Here is a 20,950-nt window from a genome sequence, read left to right as displayed (position 1 = left end):
TTTCCCAATGAACTTGTAAATATATAAATTGTTCCAAAATATTAATTTAAGAAAAAAATAAGGATTTTGATTATATCATTTATATGAACGAATGAGAGAACAAAAACATTTATGATGGAAATACTGTCAGTGGGAAGAACTATCATGCTTAAATCTGATCCTTACTCTTAACAATAATGAATCTTAATTTCCCACAATCTTAACATTTGGCGTAAAAAAAGTTATTTGCTGCTCATTAAAAATCATAAAAAATGAAAGATATTACTGTCAGTAATCTAATTATAAAATAAATGATAAACCGTCAATTTTCCTCTAGTCTAGTTATTGTAGCTGTAAATTATATCGTTTTAAGACAGAAAGGTCGAGGGACCTTTGACCAGTGCGCTAGGAATAAAACACAAACGCACAGTTCTGGGTTTTATACCTCTAGTGCAGTGTCAAAGCTTCATAGCTATGGGTACCACTTCTCAGTAAAGACGAATTCCGTTTTTTGAAGAAAAAAAAATCGTCACACAGATTTCCATCCTTCAATTAAAAGAGGTAAAACAAAACCCTAAAACTGGAAGGATGGAAGTCTGTATGCCGATTTTTTTTAAAGACTGAATTCTGTTTTAGCAGTATTGCCCAACACTGGCTAATAGCTACATATATGATCGGCCAGTGTCACCTGGCCCCATTGGCCAGTACTGGCTCGAGTATCGGCCAATGCTGCAATAGAGATTGCTGCCCGGTATTGGCCAATTTAGTTCGGCCGGTACTGGCCAATGCTGGCATCAAGTATTGCCCAATATTGTTAAAAAGTCAGCCGTTCGACGCTGGCCAACCCAACTTTAACCGATATTGGCCAAAACTCGCTCCGAGTATCTGCCAATACTGGGGGAAAAATTACCGGCCAACATTAGCCAATTTTGATTTGCCAGTATTGGCCAATACTGGCAACGAGTATTGCCCAATACTGTAAAAAAGTTAGCCGTTTTACGCTGGCCGACCCAACTTTACCCGATATTGGCCAATCTACCAAACACCGTGGTTATGACATTGGCCGATACAGCTGTGCTGCTGGGGGTCTAAACTGGTTTTCCCCTTAATAAGAGATTTATTAACTTTCTATTTTCCAAATCACCGATTTGCAATGCTGACTCCAATGAACTATAGGGGGAGCTGCAGCCACTGTCTAATGGCGGATGAAAAAGGTAAAACAAACAAATGCCGTAACTTATAACTTGTTTTAAAGCTTAATGAATGATAGTAGTTTTTCATCGTGTTTGTGGGAAGCTTTATTTTCTATTCCTCTAAAATTACATTGCATCATAAACTGTCTGAAGCTTGTAATTTATCCAAAAGAAAACACGTGGGACGGAATGTTTTACCTTTTTCAGTAATATTGTTAATCCTCGCAAGGTAGCGTATTCGAGCTCTGGAGTTACTAATATTGATCAAACTTGACATAAAGCGGCCGACATGAACCAATGCACGCGAAATTTGTCCAATGTTCTGCCGATATTAGCCAAAATCAGAGTTGATGGGGTGTACTCTGGTATGATTCTGTCGTGCCTGAAAAACCCTTACCCGTGGTTGATTGGGATTCAATACCCAAAATATAATATTTTTGTGCTACCTTATTTTGGAGAGTTTTTATTGCTCCAACGTCGCTTAAATTTTTCAAGGGGAGGGAACAAAAAGTGTTTGTGGTTAAAAACAGAGAAAAAATAACAAATTACGTACAAAAATGCCTTTCACTATTTTTCTGAAATACAAGGCGGTCTGTGTGTATTTTATGTCATTTTACATCAGTTCGTATTCACTAGAGTCCCTAGGGACTCTAGTATTCACAGTTCTAGAGTTTAGATACGCCACCTAGCGGTGATTTAAGAAATAATTCAAAGAGGTAAAATATTGAAATTTTGCACGGACAAATCTGAAAATGCATAATGAAGCTCATTTGATGCAACAAAATAAATAAAAATTAGATAGATGGAAGCTGAAATGAGGTGAATGTTGTTTCAAAAGAGTGTTCTCGAGTTATTCCACTTTTTTTTTTTCCAATTGAAAGCACTTCAAATTTTAGCCTTTCTTTGTTGAAATTCGGAACATAATAATTTCAGCATCCGCATGTTAAGAAGCTCATAAATTTATTTTATTCATTGTTAAAACTACGTAGCACTTTAAAGTTATATTTTATTGAACAAATGATGACGAGTTATTTCTCTTGACAGTTACCCAATCCCCAGTCGCCACATTAACCGGCAACGTGCGAAAAGCGTTGTTGTTGCGGAGCATTGAGCATTTAATAACTTTTAACAATCTGTTTTCCCTTCGCTACGGAAATGTTGGAATTTAAATGCAATTGTGTAAGTCGGATTTCTTCGTAAACTTTTCTTTCTGTTACAAATTATTCAACTTGTGTATTATTTGCGTACCACTGTGTTGCATACTCTACTTTCTTGTACCCGATCTTATGTTTAGCTAAATTTAAAAGTCTGAAACAATGTTTGCAAACAGTTTATGTTGTATTCCTCCTTATTTTACCTTAGTAAATCTCCATTCACTGCTTATTGAATTTATTTATTTATTTTTTTTGCGTTATTAATTATTTTTAGCTAATTCAAGATAATTTGTGTTGTTTCGTAACAGTTGGGTATATTAAGATAGTTTATGGTAAAAGCTTAATTTGCATGCGAAATCGTTTGGTAAAATAAAAACGTGTTGATCAACCCATTTTTTTTTTTTTTCCCAAACGTATGGAACGCAAATTCAGCTTTATTTTAATTGTGTTTTTCTTTAAGCAATGTATGTCTTTATATAGAAGTTTGGTAACACCTCATTGGGAGTAGGCTGTTTAGTTTTGGTCTCCTCTCACACAAGAAAGATATTTCTTTATTGGAAAGAGTTCAAAAAAGGGCTACTAGCCCCTTTTGTAGTTTGGTCAACTTTGTTCAGGCAAAACAAGCCTTTTTTAAGCACTTCATATACTTGGTACATGTTTGTCACGGAAATTCTGAGGCCTGCTTTTGCTTATCTCAGCAACTAGATCATACAGAGACTTCGGGATCTCCCTAAATGATTTGTTTAGTCTTCAGGTACAACTTAACACCCAAAAAATTAAATTACAAAATACAATTATTGTTTTGATCAAGATGAAAAACAGTAAATTTCGTATAATTTTCCCATAAAATGATTAATTATAAAAGCCACTGTTACAAAAATTCGTTCCCTTACAACAATCATACTATGAAAATTAGAATGAATGCTGCTCTGGAGCAAGCAGGAAATTTGCTCTTGCAGGACTTTTATCCTCTTCTAAGCAACACCACTCTAGAGTTGGGTAAAATTTTAGGCACATTTATAGTTTTTTTTCTAGTAGTATAAAGTGTTTAAATATAAAAAAATAAGGTGAAGTTTTATGAAGGTAACATATCATACTATTTCTGAAATACATTTGCACAAAAAAGAATAAAATAACAGAAAGTTTTTAAAATACAAAGCACTTTTCATAATGCACTCAAAAAGTCAAAGTAACTTTTCTGGGTTAGAAAAGACAATTTAAGTATTCCTGTAGTTTTCAAATAGTCCAAGAAAATGACTCCACAAACCAGAGCCTGCAATTGGGACTGAAAAGTAGAAGGGGGGGGGGACAAAAAAGCGACAAGCGACAGCAAAAAAGGGGAGGGAGTACAAAATTTTGCTTTGTGCTGTTTTGAGAGCATATGAATAATAATTGATGTAAATCTAATAACTTAACTCACATTTTTATTAGGATTTTGATGAATTTTATACACAATAACTTTCCCCCAAAAAAACCCGTAGACATGAAAGTGGTTTATATTATTTACCCCAAAGTACTTTGAGATGTCACAAACACTTGGTAATATTTTCATGTACAAGTATGGCTTGTTTAAGTAAAACAATTGATTTATTAATATCTAAACAAGGAATACATAAACTAAAAGATACTGCTTGTGCAAAACATTTCATAAACAGATATGCAAAGTAAAAAAAATAATTATGTTCCATATAGGAGGTGGCCTCTTGTTGGAACAGACCAAGTGATATGTCGATTTCTTCAGTTTTGAATTTGTTATTAGAAATGATAGGTTTTAATGCAAATTTTACTAACAATTTAACTTTTATAGTAGAACCTTGGTTACCTGATGTGATCAATACCAGACCATCTTCGGTAAATCGAAATTTTTTAACAATTTAGGAGGGGTGGGACATGTCAGGGAGAAGATGGTTTTTAAGCCAAAATTTTTTAAATTGCATTTTTATAGGTAAGTTAAATGTTACCAAAAGTACCAAAAGTTTACCAAAGTTTTAATGTTTGTAGGTCTGAATAGGACTACAACCTTTAAATTTGATCAAATATTTATTCTCTGCAAAAATTTGTATGAGTGGTGTGACAAACGTTTGACGGGTTTGACAGTATCATTGGGACAGGTGTGACAGCATTTAAAATAGCTTTTAAAAACTTTCTAAATCAAATAGAAGATTAAATCATTTTATTTCTTAACAAATTAGCATTGTAGTTGAAAAAAAAAAATCTGAATCTTATAACATGACAGATTTGAATTATTTGTGTTTCAATAATTTTTTGGTTAATAAGTAAGTTACTTTTATTTAATTCTTAAAACACTTCAAAGGAGTAAAATAACTTTAAAGGAAGTAAATGATCACTTGCACAATTTCCATAACTACTATGTTTTGTGAAAATACCTCAATCAAATTTTTTTTCATGTGATAAAAAGTAATATCAGAGACACTGGAATTATACAAGAAGTAAACTTTGCCCAAAATTATGGCACAGGTTTTCAGGGTGCAATATCAAGTCTGATTAACATTTATTACATTTACAAGTTGTGGATGGTTAAAAGACAAAACAATTTGCTCCCCTTATGGAAGTAAAATATGCTCCATGGGACATTCTTAAAATGCTATCATAACTGATCTCTTAACCATGAAAAGTGAAAAGATGTTCTGATTGCTATAGAGTTAATCAAAAATGATGTATAACAATCAAACTAGTTCTTTTTTCCAGGACAGAGGATTTTCAACTGACATGAGATTAGAATTTTTTTATCATTTTGTATAGAACGCCACAGTAGTCATATTTGTGGGGGGCTAAGTGCTGTCAACGTTGTCAAATTGAGCTAAGTCTTTTCATTTATATAATTCTGCAGTGAAGATGACAAGAATTGATCTGTATATTGAAGCAAACACTAGTCTGAGTGAATATCGTCTGCAAGTTAGAACTAAGAAAGAAATGAAGTTCCGAGAAGTGACAAATTTGGGTAAAGCAGCGCTGATAATGTTTAAGCTGAACAGACTGCAAAGTTTACATTGTAAAATATAGCTATCACTGCAACTCAAACGCTACATCTTACTCCTAGTCAGATTATATTAACACCTGATGTAGTTTTTATTTTTCTTTTCACTAACCACCCAAGTACTACAAAGCACTAACTACACTATTAGTATTATGTTACTGTTTTACATATTAACTTAAAAAAGAAAAAGTAAGTAAAGATATGCAAGCTAATGGATGACCCTGTTGATTTTTCCCCATAAAAGGTGATATTTAAAAAAAGAAACTTTATAATTACCAAAAAAGCTACACTTGACCTAATCTCGTTAGCACCCATTAAAGAAGTGCTGAACTAAATGTACACCCAGTAGTAGCTTTTTTTTTCATATGAAATGTAATTTATATTCCCTATTGTCGAGTTTGTAATCTGTACTGATCACTTTTAAAAATTGCTTATCCAAGTAACAGATTTGCATAGTATCACACCCGTCACAAATAAAAAAAAAAAAAAAAAAAAAAATCCTGTTTAGAAAAAAAAAATGCTTTAGTTATGAAACATTCAAATATTAACAGTAATTTCTAGAAATATGAATGCAGGTGAAAACTCGTGTCTTGCAAACCTGAAGCCTTTCACTAGAAAAAAATTTCTTAAAAAAAAATTAAAGTCCTACAGTTTTGCTTCCAGGGCCGGATCAAGGATTTCGAGGCCTATAGGCATTAGAAGTGATGGGCCCCCCCTCACACACACACACACGCCTGTATTTTATACATTCTCATATAATATTTCTCTAGCCTGTTTTTCTGTCACTATGCAAAATCTTTTTTATTCAGTTACCAAATTTCGTAATTTACCCCTCATTTTAAAGCTCATAGTTCAGACTACAATTTTAACTATTACTAATAATGTTTATTATCAATTAATATAGTAGCTCAATTGTGTTTAAATTAACTTTTCATTTTAGAGCTAGAAAAAAAGATTTATAGGTATAAAAAAAGAATTCAGTAAAATGTTGCTGAAGCCATTATTGTTAACTGTAGCGGATTTGGGGGGGGGGGGGGGGGAGGATCTGTTCCTCTTCCGAAGGGATGAAAATAACTTTACATCATTAACTAGATTTTAATTTACTTCTTCAAAACATAAGTAAAAACTAAAAAACAAAAAATACACACACGGGTCATTCCATATCAAATCAACCAATAAAAAATAAATTTTGAAGGTCAATGTTTTGGATTCTTATGATTTTTTGTCTGTTTATTATACTTACCTCCAGGATGAAAAAACTGAAGTTTCAAATTTTTTCAACAATTCTTTGCAAAGTTATACATTTTTTAAATTTTGGAGGAATTTGAAATTTTGCATTGATTAAAATCTTAAGAGGGCTATTATTAGAGTACTATTTGACTTAGAAGTTAACAACTGGTGCTGTTTTGTTCAGTCTTTTATGAGGTTTTCAAAAATATATAACAAAGCCCAGTTACTAAAAAAAAAATTTTATAATTTTTTTATTAAAAATTTTTTTTTTTAATTTGTAAAAATTCAAAATCGAAATTTTTAATTTTCTTGAAAAAAATATATGTTACTTAGCCTTTTGTTAGCAACATTTATTCAAAATTTCAAGATGGCGTTCTTTTGGTATCATGCAGAAAAAAAAAAATTTCCTCTTTCAACAGTGCTTTAATGGGTCATTCCATGTCAAATCAACCAATAAAAAATAAATTTTTAAAGTCAATGTTTTAGAATGTAATGATTTTTTATCTGTCTATGATATACACCTCCATGACAGATGACAAATCTGAAGTTTCAAATTATTTCAACAATTCTTTCCAAAGTTATAAATTTTTTTAACTCTGGAAGCATCATAAATTTTACATTGTTTAGTAATCTTTAAAAGGCTATTATCAAAGAACTAATTGACTTAAAAGGTTAAAACTTGTGCTGTTTTGTTCAGTATTTTAGGAGGTTTTAAAAAATATATAACAAAACCTAGCTACAAAAAAAAAAAAAAAAAAAAAAAAAAAAAAAATCATTTATTTAAAAAAAAAATATTTTGTAAAAATTAAAAATCAAAATTTTTAATTTTCTTGAAAAAAAAAAAAAACAAGGTACTTAGTCTTCTTTAAGCAACATAAATTCAAAATTTCATGGTGGCATTTTTGTGGTATCATGGAGAAAAAAAAATTCTCTTTCAAACAGTTGCTTTAATTTTATTAATAAAAAACATTTGTTCTAATGAAAAGTAGTTAAAGTTTAAACCGGGACTATTGCGTAGAAAAACATGTACATGGCAGTATTGCAAGCATATTAACAAGTTTAAACAATTTTTTCGGTGAAAAAATATTTCTTATTGAATAAAAAATCTAAATTTTTTTTAAATTTGAAAACTTCAATTTAAAAGCTACTGAAGCTTTTTTAGCCATATTTTAAAAGCAAATTTAAGTTTTATTTATATATAATTTAATTGCTACAATATAAAATTTAATATATTTTTAAGCCCATTAAGAAGCAGTTTGAGATGTGTGTAACTCACTTTGCTACTATAGAACACGATTTGTAAGTCCTAGTATAGATATACTTTCTTCGTAATATTTCAGTTGCTTTTGCCATCTCCTCTTTCGAGACTTGGTATGTTCTGCTTGTAGCAGTGACATGATGTAATTTGCACAGAACAAAATTTTTAGGAATGGTCAAAATGTCTGCTTTTCTTGGATAAATGAATGATGATGATGGTCAGCTAGGATGAAGGAAAGAAACCTGGATTTCTTCTTCTACCTGATCTTTTGAAATTACATATCTTATCCACCATTTGCTGTCATAGGCACAAGCAATATAGCCCACAATTTCTTCAAACTGTACATCCCCATAATGAGGGCTCATGAACTCGGAATCCTCTGTACTAGAGCCTGGTTTTTGGATCTTTGCTGAACTCATTCATAACATCATCAGTTTCAGGAACTGAAGAATGTTTTTGCTTACTTAATTGTATGCGACAAGCAGTACAAATTTTCATTCCTTCTTCAATGCCATATGTTAGTGTTGTCATCCACAAACTTGCAGTTCTTAGATCTTTTTTCGCCCAATGTCCTTCCTTTTTAAATGGATTGCAGCAAAATATGCTCCATTGTTTATCCATTTTCAACTGAAAGTTGGCTCTTAACAACAAAAATATGCATAAATTTAACATTAAAATAACAATAAAACTTGGAAAAAAATTTCTCAAAGAAAGCAAGCAGTAAAATTTAGAATGTGCACTGTCCAAGAACATACAAAGTACTAAGGATTTCAATGCCTCTGTAGTGGGAGAAAGCAGACGGGTTTCATATTACACCAGGAGAAAGCCTAAGGATTCGTTACAGCAGGCAGCTGATGAGTGGAAGTGGCTACTTAGGGGATGGCTATTTAGCAGGGATGTAGGTGCTGAAGAATGACTCATGATGGTCAAGCCCTTCTACTGTATCAACCCATGAACATAGGATTGAAAAAATGTTGATTGGAGACCTTTGCTTTACTGAATTATTTCAACACTTTTGATTACGGATCATTTGCCATCGATAAGTAGACTAATATATTTTCAGTTAATAAATTTTAATTCTTGGCTATTTAAAAAAACCTGCATATATATATATATATATATATATATATATATATATATATATATATATATATATATATATATATATATATATATATATATATATATATTTTCTGTATAAATAAACATATCTATATATATTTAAAGGAATCAAGCAAAGGGTGCCAGTAACACCTCCTCAAATACTATACAGCCCCCCCCACCACAGGGATGAAACCTCTTTACAGAGAAAAATGTCCCTTAAACATCCCCTTAAAAATCTTAATGGCACAGTCTTTGCCATCCCTCCACCCCCTTTGGATGTTTGGATGATCCAGCTGATCAAGCAGTATGAATTGTTACATGAATAAAGATGTTGAAAGAGGAAATATTTTTTTTTCTTATGATACCACAATAACGCCATCATGAAACTTTGCATAAATGTTGCTAAAGTAAGACTTAATAACATAAATTTTTTTCAGAAAAATTAAAAATTTCGATTTTGAGTTTTTTTTAATTAAAAAATTTTTTTTTCAAAAAAATGTTAAAAAAAAGAAAAAGGTAGAATTAGGTCATGTCATATATTTTATAAAACCTTATTAAATACAGAATAAAACACTACCAGTTTTAATTCTTTGAGTCAAATAGTTTTTTAATTACGGCCGTTTAAAGAAAACGTGCCAGGAAAAATTTTCAACTTCGTCAAAACTTTAAAATATTATAATTTGAAAACAAATGAGTGAAAAAATGCAAAACTTTGTATATTTTCTCTGTTGTGGTAATGCTCCATTGGAACAAAAAATGAGCAAAATCTAAAGACATGACGTTTTGACCATTGGTTGATTTGATATGGAATTACCCACACATAAAACACATTCTCATATAAATAATAACCGATGATTGAGTAACCCGTGTGATTCAACAATGAAACTCGCGCCATGGCGTGATAGTTTGATAATATGTTTTGGTAGTGCTTAACATGCAGGGAAAGGCTTTATTAAGACAAAGCTGAACTCGATCCGGCAACTTAACAGTTTTACTGGTAATACGGTCAGTTTAAAGTAATGAAGAAACGAGTACATAGTCAACAATGAACGCTACCTACTGGAGTTTAGGGAGGGATACCCTCTTTTTTTAATCATAACAATGCTTCAAAGTAATATAGATCATTATTATACCATTTATACTATCGAATTTTGAACCAATAAGATGGATGGGATCATATTGAAAGGTAACTCAAATGGATAGCAATCAGAAATGGCCAGCCAAGCTATCTTAGTTTCAATATCATATCGAAAGATGAGGCAAGCAGGTTTTCTTCAGCGGAAGCTTCAGCTGCTTTCCAAGCTTACAAAGTGCCAATATTATATTTTTCAGATCAGTTTTACTCATCCAATCCAAGCGACACATCACGTACGCTTGCATGGATTCCGCTATGTGACCTACTCAATTCCTGCTTTCTTCTACAGAGTGGATTCTCCTTGGCTTTAAACAGAGTGCTGTGTTCCACAAAAGTCTCATTAGCACCAAATTTGGCGAGATGCAATTTTTTCTTTTTTTTACATAAGATGAAAAACCCAAAGATCTTGCTTGCAGACGGAAAATGGAAAAAGACATGAAAATCCATAAAACTTCTGGGAAATCTGAAAGACTTTATAGGAATTACCCACACAGTACATACACAGTTGCACTCATTACATACACAGAACTATGAATGATTATGGATTGTTGATCTATTATTTCAATTAGTTCGCTAGTAAATTTGGTCTGATGAAGAGTCAGATGAATTGAAATCTGAACATTGTTTCCGCAGTATTTAGTGTATGTCAATACAGTAGAATATCTTTATAACGCCGACCTGTATAACGCAATTCTCTATAAACCGCACTACTTTTCAGAAGTAAACAATAGGTTTTGAAAAGAAAAAAAACTCTCTGATTTGCCTTGTAAACATAAATATTGTTAGGTAAATTCAATTTTGAAACTTTTCATCTTTCCATCTTAATTCAGAGCTTTTAAATGAAAATTAAGAAAATACCAGATGGCTCTTGAAAATGTAGCTATTACGCTAACCATGGAGCTAGCAGAAGTGCAGGATAATTCATTTTTGATTGTGAAACATATTTATTTGTGAATGACTAATTGTGTATAATTAGTGCTTTAGGACTCATTGCAGATAGAACTCATTCTGAAATGCTAATATCAGCGTTGGTAAAAGTTTTTTTTTTCACAAAAACCCAAAAAACCTGGTTTTTTTGGTTTAAACCGGGTTTTTTTCGGTTTAAATACTATTTGCGAGAAAAACAATTAATTTTCGGAAGGTAATTAAGGTTCCATGTAATTAACAGTTATTCAATAGTCACATTATACCTAAATTCTTGATTAATTAAAGAGATAAGACCAAAATCTTGTAACTAAATTAAATAATTAAAATAGCTTTCTGCGGGGAAATATTGATTGAAATGTTTGACTTGATTAACATATTAGTATGCATGTAAATATAGATCCTTTATGATACGAAATACTTCAAGAAGTGGTTGTGATGCGGGTTAAGATAAAATATAATAAAGGTCCAAGAAAAAAAACTTTATAAAACCAACATAATATGAATAATTATCGAATAAAGGTAAAGGTTATATTTTTAAGCATAATCTTTTCAAAAGAACAATTTTCATATTTTTTCTTTCTGATTTTACATAATGCTAAATTTTTTATATATACAATGTCGCAAATATTGAAGCAAAGCAAAATGTACAACAGTACATGATTGAACGGTCAAAAAATCGATTGCTGTTGTACTGACAAAGTTTTTAAAAAAAAGTGCTGCTCTATATTAGACTCCGTTCTTATTTTGGAAAGACTTGGAAAAGATATCGACTATCGCTAAAACAAAGAACCAAATCAAAAATAAAAAAATTTGTGTAACATGGTTTAAATTGCAGCTTATTTACTGGCATACATGTTGCATCCAGCATTGAAGTTTAAAAAATATTAAATGCAAACTCTTTAGAACAAATAAATGTGTAGCAAATTCTATTTCACGAAATTTTTTTTGCCAAAAACGTTATATACGTGAAGTATAAACTTTTTTTTTAAATTTGATTCAAAAAATATTTGTGCTCACCTGCAGAACAAATCTTAATTTGTAGGTGCAAACAATTAAGTTAGACTGTTTATTACCTTACAAGTAAAAGTTAAAATTCCAGGAAACTGCAAATAAATGGGCGAAAATGTCACACCCCTGCAACGGGAGTGAGCAATATAATAGATTGCATCTACAATAAAAGATTCAATCCTTAGTAAATCTTAACTAATCATGCAAATTAAGCATAATGATGGAAGTTGACTGAAATCTGCTTTATGGCACATACATGAAATAAAAAATATATTAATATTTTTTTTCGATTAAAACTTGTAATACATTTTGAAGAAGCAATTTTAGTATTTATCTCTGCAACTTAGCTAGGAACTTAGCATAAATGGAATTTTACATTTTTCAATATGTGTGGGGAAATCAATGTAAACCTGTAAAATGGATTTTTTTTGGACTTTTTTTTAAAAAAAAACCATTTAAAAAAAAAACCGCATGGTTTTTTTAAAAAAACAAATCGGTTTAAACCAAACAACCCTTGCTAATATATAGATATATTCCGAATATTAGTTTCAAAATTTGTGAAATGACCTATATAATGCCAAAACCTGTATAACGCAAAAGCTCTGGTCCCAAGGTGTGCGTTATAATGGTCTTCTACTGTATATATCAGTATATCACCGAGCCCCGTTTGCTACCTCATCATATTTCATTTGTAAAGTAATCCAATCTTTATTGTGCATTCTTAATTTATAATTAAAATATTATTTATTTTGTTTTAAACTTATCCTTATAATGAACTAATTTAATGATTATTAATTTTTTTTTTTTGATCTAGGCAATCAAAATGCCTACATTTTGGACATTGTTCAGCATATTGCTTTTCATATCTAAAGGTAAGTTATGTTTCTGTTTGTGCTGGAACTGAATTTATTGTTTGGGCGAGTGCTTCAAGCTGTTCCTCCATAACAGCACTAGTTTGGATTCTCAACCTGTAAATCTTGTTGTGATTGTGATGAATATTTCAAACTGCTCTATCAACTTCTTATACAATTCCCTAGTTCCCAGTATCCATCTGGTTTTTGAGATATTCATCTAAGTGGTATTTTAAAGAAGATGAAAGGTTTAAGAGTTGTTACATCAATATTCAAACTTATTTTTGTATGAAGGCTAGATTTTTTTTTGACATTTTATCAGCTGTTGTAACTAGCATGGGACATAGATACTTAAAATAATGGTTTTAAATTAAGCAAGTATTTTTCATTTTTAAAACAAGAAATCCTTTTATTAACCATAAAATCTCGAAAGTAACCCCCTATCGATTACAGCCCCCCCCCCTTTTTGTGAAGTCATTTAATAATCCTGAATTTACCCCTCCCCCTTTCACCTAAAAATTTTCTGATCATCATCATTTGCCACTCCCTCCAAAAAAAAAAAAGGTAACATTTTCTGCTTTACTTAGAAAGCCTTTACAGAGGTTTACTTTCCCCCTCTATGTGCAGGTGTTCTTTGCTAAGAAAAGAAAAGAAAACAATGATTTAAAAAAAAACAATCGGTCGGCTAGAGACGTACTAAGTATCACTTTGGCCGAGTTACCGAGTACCAATTATGTTTTAAGAAGAACCACAGACACACACGTGATGAATTCGAGCTCATTAGAATAGTAGTATAGACCTCCATGTCCATATAATAGTTTTTAAAAGAAAATTCTAGCTGCAATTTAACTATGCATTATTATTTAAGATTTTGTTTGTGTCAAAAATTTTGTAAAAAAGTTATTTTTAAAATTGAAAATTAACAAATAAATGAAAGGTATAATTAATCACATTGGAATAAACACAAATTATATCAATATATTATAGTTCTAGTCTGCCAAACTTAATAATACAAAAATTTCATATTTTTTACACTGCCACATTTTTAATAAATAAGTTTTATAAACTTTGGGGACATTTAAATAAAGATTGACTCCATTGAAGCATAACAAACTTCATTATTCTCAAAATTTAAATTTGACTTGTTAATTTGAATTGAAAATGATTGCAGTATATTATATGGTTGCACTTCTTTATTATTTGTAAAATCTGTTTCAACAATGTTCTGTTTTATACAACTACTCGGCATTGGCCGAGTATCTGATCAAAATTTGGCCAAGTACTGAGTACTTGGAAAATTAACCTAGTACCGAGTAGTTACTGAGTACTCGGTACATCTCAGAAATAAACAATCTTCAACACGACGCTATTTTGGAAACTCATTGTTTAAAAAGTAATGCAAAGCTTAAAAATAACCTGTTTCAAGGGAGAAATAAAGTACTTGAACGAGTTTAGGCGGTTTAGGACCATCAGAAATGTATATTTCATTAAATCTGGTAAGAAATTTGTCTGTTTTTACGTTCACGAATTTTATAAAGTGCGGTTTTCGAAATTACGATTTTCGTCTCGAATTTGCGGTCGTGATTGTGATTTTTGCTACTATTTTGAAACAAGAACATTAAGATTTTGCTCCTTTTACTGTAACCTTATTACATTCAGTACGTGATGAATTTTCAAGCGATAAATTATAGAGGTTTTGCCGACTTAAGGTGCAAAATCCTTTCTTTCGAAAAAAATGGCGCCCAAGTGCAATTTATTACAACCAGAAAAAATTGACAGGTTTTAATTTCTAACTTTTCATTAATATTACTCTTATTTACTTATTATTTCTTTTCTGTACTCTAAATTAATGCTACTAAAAACAATTACTTTGGCTAATTTTCAAAAAATCTCTATTATAACCCCCCTTTCTGAAATTTTATGGCATGTGTTTTTGTGCATAAACACGAATATTGAAATCAAAACTCGGTGAATTTTAGCCCGTACTCTCCTTTACTACTGTCATGCTCTCTTCACAAAATGTAAAAAAAAATTTTTGTTGATAAAATATGTGTTGCTTTTCTCAAGTACAATTCTCAATATTGACCACATTTCTCGGTAAAATGATTATTTATTTTATAACAAAAGAATATTCTTGCACTTGATGAAACATTTATTTTATGAAAATATTTATGTAAATGTGAAGATGATATTTCTTTGTTTCGTATCTATAATGTTAAATTTTTGTTTCTCTTAAATACAGTTCAAGGATTAGCTGTAATGTCAGTAGACATTGGAAGCGAATGGATGAAAGTTGCAATAGTGTCTGTAAGTATTGGTGTAAATCTTTGTTCTCATGATTTTCAATAGTCACTTAAACAAAATTGCGATTATAGTCTGAGAGAGCTTTGTATCTCAGAGCATGCTGTTCGATTTTGCTTTAAGTGATAGATTTGGTTACAAAAAATGAAACAAGGCTTAGTCTTTATAGATGCTGAAGGGGGGGGGGGGGGGGTAATTCAAAGATCAGCTCGATGATGATCTTTTTTTTTTCCCTTCAAAGACGTTGTTTTCATGCTGTCTCAAAAACTAAATTGAAATTTTATAAAAAAAATTTAACTGCATGATAGCATTGCAGTTGGCTATTCGCTTAACTTTCCAGCAGGTAATCTCTCTACCCTCCACCAAAGTGAAAGGTTGCATGTTTTTTGCAGAATTTTCATGTCTAGTTAAAATTATGTAATTTTATTCGCAATAGAATGAAATTTTGGAATTAGTTTTAAAAAATTAAGAAAGAGGAGAAACATATTTTTTTCAGAAATAAATATTAACTACTTCCCAAAAACCAAAACCATAAAAGAAAAAAAAGTGACAGAAATTGATAGTGTTAAAAATAATCATTTTGATTATTAACCGACTCTGCTGATTAATCGGTAATTGGCCAATTTACTTATCAGCGCCTCCCTTAATTCTTACCATGCATAGAGACCAGGTTTTTATTTAATACCAAATGAGATAGAGTAACCTTTATACCTATTATTAAACTAGAAATATTTCTTCACACTTATTTTTTTTCCTTTTTAGCCTGGTGTACCCATGGAAATAGCATTGAACAGGTATGTTAAGCTCTTTCATTTGAAGTAATTCAGGGTTTTTGTTCTGTCATTAAATTAATTTTCTTTATTTCAGAGAATCTCAGCGGAAAACTCCTGTTGCTGTTTCTTTTAGGGAAGGAGAAAGGGTGTTTGGTGATCCTGCACTGACTATTGTATGAGTCTATTTTTATTGTGCTTAATGTAATCTTTCAAAAAACATTTCAATAGATTATATAGAATAGTTCCTCAGAGCCCGAATGACATAAGTTACATTAGGATAATTTTACAGCAGAGAGAAAAAACTTTTTTCTGGCGCATGCAGAGTTATGGGATGGGCATTCTTTTAACCGTGGTAAAAAATTGAGAAGGATTTTTTTAAAAAGAATTTTGTTCACATGGCTTGATGCAGAATAGGCTTCTACATACAATGCACTAATAAACTGAAAGTTGCAATTTTTGAACTTACGTCAGTCTGGCTCTGAGGTACAGAGTTATTATGTGCAAAAAATGAAATCTAATTTTGTTTTTCCCACATGCCTTTTTTTGCATAAATTTTTATTTAATACCAGTTCAAAACAGGTTTTAATCATCTTGGCATGATTGAAACCTGGGGGGGGGGGGGGGGGGGGGGATGTCCATAAATGATGTCACTTTTTTTTTAAATGTTTTAGAGCCTCTTCTCTCCTTTGTCACAAATTTACACTTCCTGTGCTTCACCCACTATGTGTGCACTATATGACATAAGCATACACTTGCAATTCAGAAACAAAGCACTTTCAGAATTTATTTTTGAAGAGACTAATGTTTTAATTACACAACTACATATGCAATTTGAAAAACCTTAAATATCCTTTCTTTTTGTTCCCCCAAGTCTTTGAAAGTGCTGAAAAATTGGAATAATGTGCAAAAACTTCCAAAAAGTCCTTTTTTTAAAAATTCCCGTTAGTCAAGTATGTGATACGATTAATGTAATAAAATATGGATCACAGGAAGTTCTCCCACAGAAGGAGAATTTTTTGCCAAAGGTGGAAGAAAAAAAAAAGTTTAGAAAACTCCTGTTCTGACATTTTGTGCCAAAGTGGCATAAAATGGCAATGCTCTATTTATAGGAGTGAAACTTCTAACTTTAATGTTTTTCAGTTAAATGTACTGATTTTAAAGCATAACATATATTTTAAATTTGTTTTCTGAATCTTCAAAATGTGTAGTATCTGTTGATAAATGAAATAATTATCTGTGCCTTACTAGAATAAATTTTATTGTTTAAAATATGTATTTTGTGTATAAATAAGGCCTTCAGATATATTTTTTGTTTTGCATAAGTATTTAAATCTATTACATTTACAATCCAAGATTTTTTACAGTATTGAACATAAAATGAATTCATTTGAGTTTAAATACTGTTAAATTAAATAATTTTAAGTGCATCTTTCTGACTTGTAATGAAATTTCTGCTTAATTTCATTTCATATGTACGAAATCTTTGATTTTTGCTCGAAAGAGTCCTGGAAAGGCATATAAGAGTTGATTTTAGTTCAGAAAGTAATGTATGCACACTGCACGTATTTGTAAGCATTGCAATAATAATGGTTATATGTGTAGTTGTAAAAAAATAAGATTAATAACAAACAGCATAAAATGTATTGTATTTTCCTGCGCTGGCGTATAACCCGCGGGTCCTAAAATCGGCTTGAAGGAAAAAATCTTCATATAATACAATGCAAAAAAATGAAATTTAAGTTAACATATAATTTTAGAAACTAAATGAAAAGCATGAAGAAGTAATAACTTTTAAGGTATATTCAAAATAAATCTAAAAAATAATGATTTCTTCTCGAAATTGTCATTAGATTACGCTAACTACTTGAAGACAAAGGGTCAAGAAAAGAGCGAAACGTCTAATCTTGTGCAAATGAACACTTCTTCCTTTACGGTATGTTTATTTTACATAGCCTGAATCGCGTAAGAACATTCAAGCTATGTAAAATAAACAACATACAGGCAGTGTAACGGTCTCTATTGGCGAAACCTGCTGTAAATATTGAGGTTCAATGAGCTGATGTTGAAGGGGAAAAAAAGCACTGAGAATCCGCAGCAGCGTATAATCCGCACCTCATTAATTTTGCACTTCTTTAACAGATAATCCGTGTATTATGTGCTGGAAAAGACGGTACAAAATATAAACTGAAAATTACACTATTTTAGAATGTAAATTGACATTTTATACATTTTGCTTAAATTTGAGCTTTACTAAATGAACAGGAATTGCTCATTTGCAGTTGAATTTAAACTTTTAACTAGTACATGATTTCATCTTTATCTGCATTGATTATATTCTTTACAAAATAAAATCAGTCAGAATACCAAATTTCTTTTAAAAAAATATTTTTGTTGTAGTTAAACAGCGAGAACTAACATAAATGAAATTTATTTTAGGGTGTCCGATTTCCGGAAAAGGCTTTCATGTATTTACTGGATGTTATTGGAAAGAAAATAGATAATCCATTAGTAACGTTATATAGAAAACGTTTTCCGTATTACGATATCAGTCCTAGTGCGGATGGAAATTCATTAGTCTTCAAACATCCCGATGGAATGGAGTTTTCTGTGGAAGAACTGATTGCAATGATTTTAAAACAAGCCCAGCACTTTGCTGAGAAAGCTGCAGGTTTGTGTTACACTTTTTTTAAAATGAGAAATTGTTTTTGTATTGATAAAAGTAATATAAGCGCTGATAGGGAAAGAAATCACAACACCAAGGAAGACATGCGTTATAAAAATGAAATTTTTGTTGACATGTTTGTGCAACAATTAATGTGCATGACATTAAATTTGTTGAACTTGCAATGCACTTGCTAGAGCACACTAGTGGTAGTATCTAAATCTTTACAACATCCTCTTTCAAATGTACTAGAGACTTATTTTGCGTAGGAGTTCGCGGGAGCTGAGCTCCCACCCTTTTTTACAATTTCATGTGAAGTTTAAAAATTTAGGCTGATTTTCTGCTATTTATGTGTAAAAATTTGTAGGGATTGTGAGCTTCTACACTTTGGGTTGAAATTAAGCTCTGAGTATAGCTCAAACTTCAAGTACACACACACACACAAAGTGCAGTGCAGGAAATATAGCAATTTAAAATATCTAGCATCTGTCATTCTAAATCACCCTGTATAATAATTTTTAAGAGTGAATGGCCTCTTGATGTAGAAAAACTTGATTCTTGTGTAAGTGAACTTTCTGTATCGATGTTGATGGAAGATTAAAATGTGAAACTATTTGTTTTATAAAATTACACTATATTTTTCTTCTTATTGTAAAAAGCAGGCTTGATTCTGCCTGAAGCAATTTTTTTCTTTCAACTCAAATTCAAACTTCTTTAAAAAGAATAAAAATATGCATTAATGTACTCAAATCTTAAAGCTAAAGATGTGATTTTTTGCATGGTATAACTCAAATTTGCATAGTTTGTTTCGCGAATGAACTATTTTATCTGATTCTTCATTACAATTAATCAATGTTCATACTTATATCCGTTTAAAAATTGCTATAATCTAAATAACAAATGGCATAGTTGGCTCAGATCTGTCAACTAAAAGTAATAAGGTCCCAGTTAATGATTGACACAAGATAATTTTCCGTATGATTTCTGCAATTTCAAGCTGTTAAGCTGGCTAACATGAAGTAAACTTGGAAAACATTTCAGTAAACTTTGAAATTTTGACTTTAATTTATTAGTGTAAGTACCTTGTATAGTACTTTATGGTCTATTATATCAAAATTTGCTTTAAAGTTTTTTACTTTCACTTTCAATGGATCCCTACTTATATAATTAGAATTTATAATGAGAAACTCATTCTTTCATTTTAACTTTTAGGTCAACCAATCAAAGATGCTGTGATAACTGTACCACCATTTTTCAACCAAGCTGAAAGAAGAGCATTACTTCATGCTGCTCAGCTTTCTGGCTTAAATGTACTACAATTGATTAATAGTAATACAGCTGGTGAGAAACTATTTGCTTGATTGTTGGCAATATTTTTAATTTGGAAATTAACTTCTATTTACCTTTGGTTTGACATATTTCTTATTGAACTATGTTTTAAAAATAATTATACTTTTGTAATATTAAAAACAATTTTCCTACCAAGTAAATGCATTTTTATTTGTTTACAAAAGTCAAAAATATAAGTATGAAGTTGAAGTTCTGTATTGAATTATTTAGATTGTTTTGCTGGAGGAACTAAGTTTAACTTTTATTATGGCGAAAGATGGGAATTTTCAGCAAGATTAATTCTGCATGCTAGCTTTAAGTATAAAATCTGTTAATAGGAAAATATTTTGCAATGCTGAGTGGAGTGATTTATATGGCATAGTTGATCTCTAAATAAAATTGTATGTGTATAGGTTTCTTATGCAAATTCAGTTTACGTCGAGTCATCATTAAATTAAGCATGTGGTGAGGGGCATAGGTTTTTTTAAAAAAATTTTTAACATTAAGTTCCGTACTGTAATTTTAGTTTTAGAACCATAAAACTGCTCTTTCTATCAGTACTGTATCATTTCAAAGTTGGTGCCATTAGAAAGATCATAAAGCACTTCAGCATGAAACTTGTTCTTTGTATTGAAGTTCAAAATTCTTAGCTAAAATTTGTGCATGATTTAAATGAAATTTTCAATTAGCAGAACACTATTTTAATGAAGACTTAACTTGATTTTTTTCCCTAATCTGCAGGATTTTTAATCAACATGACAAAATAATCCATGCAAAACAAAATGAATTCAAATTTCTTCCCTATTAAACAGGGCTCCCAAATGGTCCGCTTTTCCCGCCAAAGTCCGTTTTTGAGGGTAAAGTCCGCTTTCGACCACTTTTTAACACTTTGGGATCATTCCATGTCAAGTGATCCAAAATTTGAAAAAAATTTTCCCTCACGTTTTTGTATTTCTTTGAAATTTGGCTCATTGATTGTATTCTTTGAAGTTATCAAAAGTCCTCATTTTTAGGTTTTTATCTTTTTATTTTTTTATTTATGAGACTT

At 30.8% G+C, this 20,950-nt stretch overlaps 1 protein-coding gene across 1 annotated transcript in view; it reads left to right on the top strand.

Moving 5' to 3' along the window:
• The first annotated feature begins 2,227 nt into the window (after positions 1–2,227).
• The window catches only part of LOC129233900 (hypoxia up-regulated protein 1-like), a 104,115-nt gene continuing 85,392 nt past the window's right edge, over positions 2,228–20,950 (top strand). The window contains exons 1-7 of the mRNA XM_054867830.1: positions 2,228–2,351; positions 12,801–12,858; positions 15,080–15,144; positions 15,901–15,932; positions 16,006–16,084; positions 18,348–18,579; positions 19,786–19,914. Coding sequence (XP_054723805.1) covers positions 2,328–2,351; positions 12,801–12,858; positions 15,080–15,144; positions 15,901–15,932; positions 16,006–16,084; positions 18,348–18,579; positions 19,786–19,914 — 619 coding nt within the window. The 5' untranslated portion in view covers positions 2,228–2,327. The remainder of the gene's footprint in view (positions 2,352–12,800; positions 12,859–15,079; positions 15,145–15,900; positions 15,933–16,005; positions 16,085–18,347; positions 18,580–19,785; positions 19,915–20,950) is intronic.

The sequence above is a fragment of the Uloborus diversus genome, chromosome 1, assembly GCF_026930045.1.
Source record: "Uloborus diversus isolate 005 chromosome 1, Udiv.v.3.1, whole genome shotgun sequence".
NCBI classification, from domain to species: domain Eukaryota; kingdom Metazoa; phylum Arthropoda; class Arachnida; order Araneae; family Uloboridae; genus Uloborus; species Uloborus diversus.
This window is presented reverse-complemented; position numbering and strand designations above follow the sequence as displayed.